We start from the raw sequence: 3,032 nt of genomic DNA on the forward strand, positions 1-3,032 counted from the left end.
GAGTATAATGGACGCTCTCCTCAAAGGGATTCCAGGAGTCCAGCCATTTTTCGACGACGTTTTAATCGCCGCCCCGAACCCTGAGGAGTTCAGCAACCGTCTCAGGGAGGTGCTCCGTCGTTTTCAAACCGCTGGACTTAAGGTGAAAAGGGAGAAGTGTTTGCTGGGGGTGCCACGGGTGGAGTTCCTGGGATTCGCCGTGGACGCAGAGGGAATCCACCCGACTGAGGAGAAAACCAGGGCCATCGTCCAAGCCCCGGCCCCCACGTGTAAAGCGGAGCTACAGAGCTTCCTGGGGGTGCTCAACTTTTATCACACGTTCATACCCCACAAAGCGGCCATCGCGGAACCCCTACACCGGTTACTGAACAAAAAAGCTCCTTGGGTGTGGGGGAAGAAGCAAGCCGCTGCGTTCCAGGCAGTGAAGGACGTCCTGGTCTCTAACGCGGTGCTTCACCACTTCGACGAGCGCCTTCCGGTCATTCTAGCATGCGATGCATCGCCGTACGGGGTGGGCGCTGTTCTGGGGCACCAACTAGCGGACGGCCGGGAGGTACCGGTCGCCTACTATTCCCGCACCCTAACGTCGGCGGAGCGTAATTACGCTCAAATAGATAAGGAAGCCCTGGCGATTGTAGCAGGGGTTCACAAATTTAACGATTATTTGTACGGTCGCAAGTTCACGATAGCGACCGACCACAAGCCTCTCTTGGGTATGCTGGCCCCAGACCGCCAAACCCCCCAAATCTTGTCCCAAAGGGTGCTGAGATGGAACCAATTCCTAAATTCATACACCTACACACTGGTACACAGGGCGGGCAAGGCGATGGGCCATGCCGATGCACTCAGTCGCTTACCGCTGCCAGACACGGGGCCCGACCCAGCCCCAGCCCACCAGGTGATGTCAGTAGAGGCACTCCCTGACCAGCCCATCCACGCTGCCGAAGTGGCAAAGGCCACAGGGAAAGACAAAACCCTAGCGAGGGTGCTCGACTGGGTGGTGAGGGGGTGGCCAGAAAGGGACATGGGGGGTGAATTCAAGCCGTACAAAATGAGGCGGGAGGAACTTGCGGCCCACAAGGGGTGCCTGCTATGGGGGAGCCGGGTGGTGGTCCCCCCCCCTTCAGAAAAGAGTCCTGGAATCGCTACATGAAACACATCCGGGCATAGTGAGGATGAAGGCCCTAGCCAGGAGCTATGTGTGGTGGCCCGGAATGGACGGGGAAATAGAGGACTGGGTCCGGAGGTGCAGAGCGTGCCAGGAATCGCGGCCGGACCCACCCAGCGCCCCGGCCACCCGGTGGGAGGCCACAAGGAAACCATGGTCCAGGCTCCACCTAGACTTCGCGGGGCCGTTCCAGGGGCAGATATTCCTAATAATAGTGGACGCCTACACAAAATGGCTGGAGGTCATCCCTGTGGCGTCCACCTCCTCAGCTGCCGCCATCAGAGCCCTGCGCAGGGTCCTGTGCACCCACGGCATCCCGGACACCTTGGTCTCTGACAACGGGGCCGCCTTCACCTCGGGAGAGTTCCAGGCTTTCCTCCAGAGGTACCTCATAAGGCACATCAGGTCGGCCCCCTTTCACCCAGCCACCAACGGCCAGGCGGAGCGGATGGTCCGCACCACCAAAGAGGCCCTGGGCAGGATCGTGCAGGGCGATTGGGACCATAGGCTAGCCGCCTTCCTCTTTGATAACAGGGTCATCCCAAACCCTGTCACGGGGGTCAGTCCAGCAGAGCTCCTCATGGGGCGCAAACTCACCACAAGGCTGGACAGGCTACACCCCGACCGAGCCTCGGACACAAGAGGGTCCCCAGAGGTCCGCGAGGCAGCTAGGGGGTTCTTTGCGGGGGACCCAGTGTTCGCCCGCAACTACGCGTCGGGGCCCGAGTGGTTGGCGGGGCGGGTGCTACGAGTTGCGGGTTCCCGCCACTACGAGGTATCCACGGAGGGCGGCCAGCTCCTACGTCGGCACATCGACCAGATGCGCCGCCGGACCCTACCCGAGGAACCCCCGGAAGCCAGGGAAGCAGCCCGCCCCGAGGAGCCACCGACAACCCCGCCGACATCCACAACCCTGCCTCTCCCAGCGGAGGCAACCCAAAACCCCGAACTCGGCCCGCAGCCCCCAGAGGTTCCGGCCCCCAAGGAGACGCAGGGGGCCGAGGCTACCAGGACTCCGCAGGCCAACCCACGGCGGTCAACGCGAGAGCGCCGGCCTCCCGCCTACCTCCAGGATTACGTTACTAACTAAAGGGGGAGGGGTGTAATGTATGGCGCCCGCAACCATTTCAGTATATCGCACCATCTAAGGAGCGTTAGTACGCGAAAGCCACGGAGGCTACTGCGACGGCCAGATGCCTCCGCGAGAGCACGGACCACCAGCCAATCACAGCGAGCGGCGGGAAATATGGCTGGCCAGCATTGGACTGGCCAGCAGGTAGAATAGTTCCAGAGTTGTATATATGCGGGACCCGGCCCGCGTGTTCTCTCTCTTACCTCGTGTTTGTACCATGCAATAAACTATGTTGCCCTACTCGCGTCTCTCAGACTGGTACATAACAGCCATAGACCCTACCCTTCAAAGCAGCCATTTTCTCCAGGGGAGCTGATCTTTGCCAGCTGGAGATCAGCTGTAGAAACAGATCTCAGGGCCCCACCTGGAGGCTGACAACCCTAATTCCATCTTGCAAGTCCATAGATGCTCATCTCAAAGCAGAAGTACAAATGAAGTAAACCAGAAGTGCCGTGCATCATCTAAACAAAAAAGGCCAGTCCTATGACCTGCTAAAATGATCAGGAACAATATTCCAGAATGAAATTAGGGTTGTGAGGCATCAAGTAGGAGGGGCTCAAGATGGGGATATAGAGGTAAGCAGGGCTTTTTTTGAGCAGGACCACACAGAAATACAGCTCCAGCTAGCTTGGCATCAGGGAGTGTGGCCTAATAAGCAAATAAGTTCCTGCTGCACTTTATCTACAAAAAAAAAGCCCTGGTGGTGGGGGTGTCATGAGTATGATGACATCA

The 3,032-nt window shown here is 58.7% G+C and overlaps 1 protein-coding gene across 1 annotated transcript; it reads left to right on the plus strand.

The window, feature by feature from the left end:
• Positions 1–826: 826 nt before the first annotated feature.
• On the plus strand, positions 827–2,258 carry LOC132589661 (uncharacterized protein K02A2.6-like). The gene is given in 4 exon segments (XM_060262395.1): positions 827–898; positions 1,082–1,114; positions 1,116–1,703; positions 1,896–2,258. Coding segments are annotated over 4 exon segments (1,056 nt in total).
• The last annotated feature ends 774 nt before the right edge of the window (positions 2,259–3,032 follow it).

This window comes from Heteronotia binoei, chromosome 21 (genome assembly GCF_032191835.1).
Source record: "Heteronotia binoei isolate CCM8104 ecotype False Entrance Well chromosome 21, APGP_CSIRO_Hbin_v1, whole genome shotgun sequence".
Classification (NCBI taxonomy): Eukaryota; Metazoa; Chordata; class Lepidosauria; order Squamata; family Gekkonidae; genus Heteronotia; species Heteronotia binoei.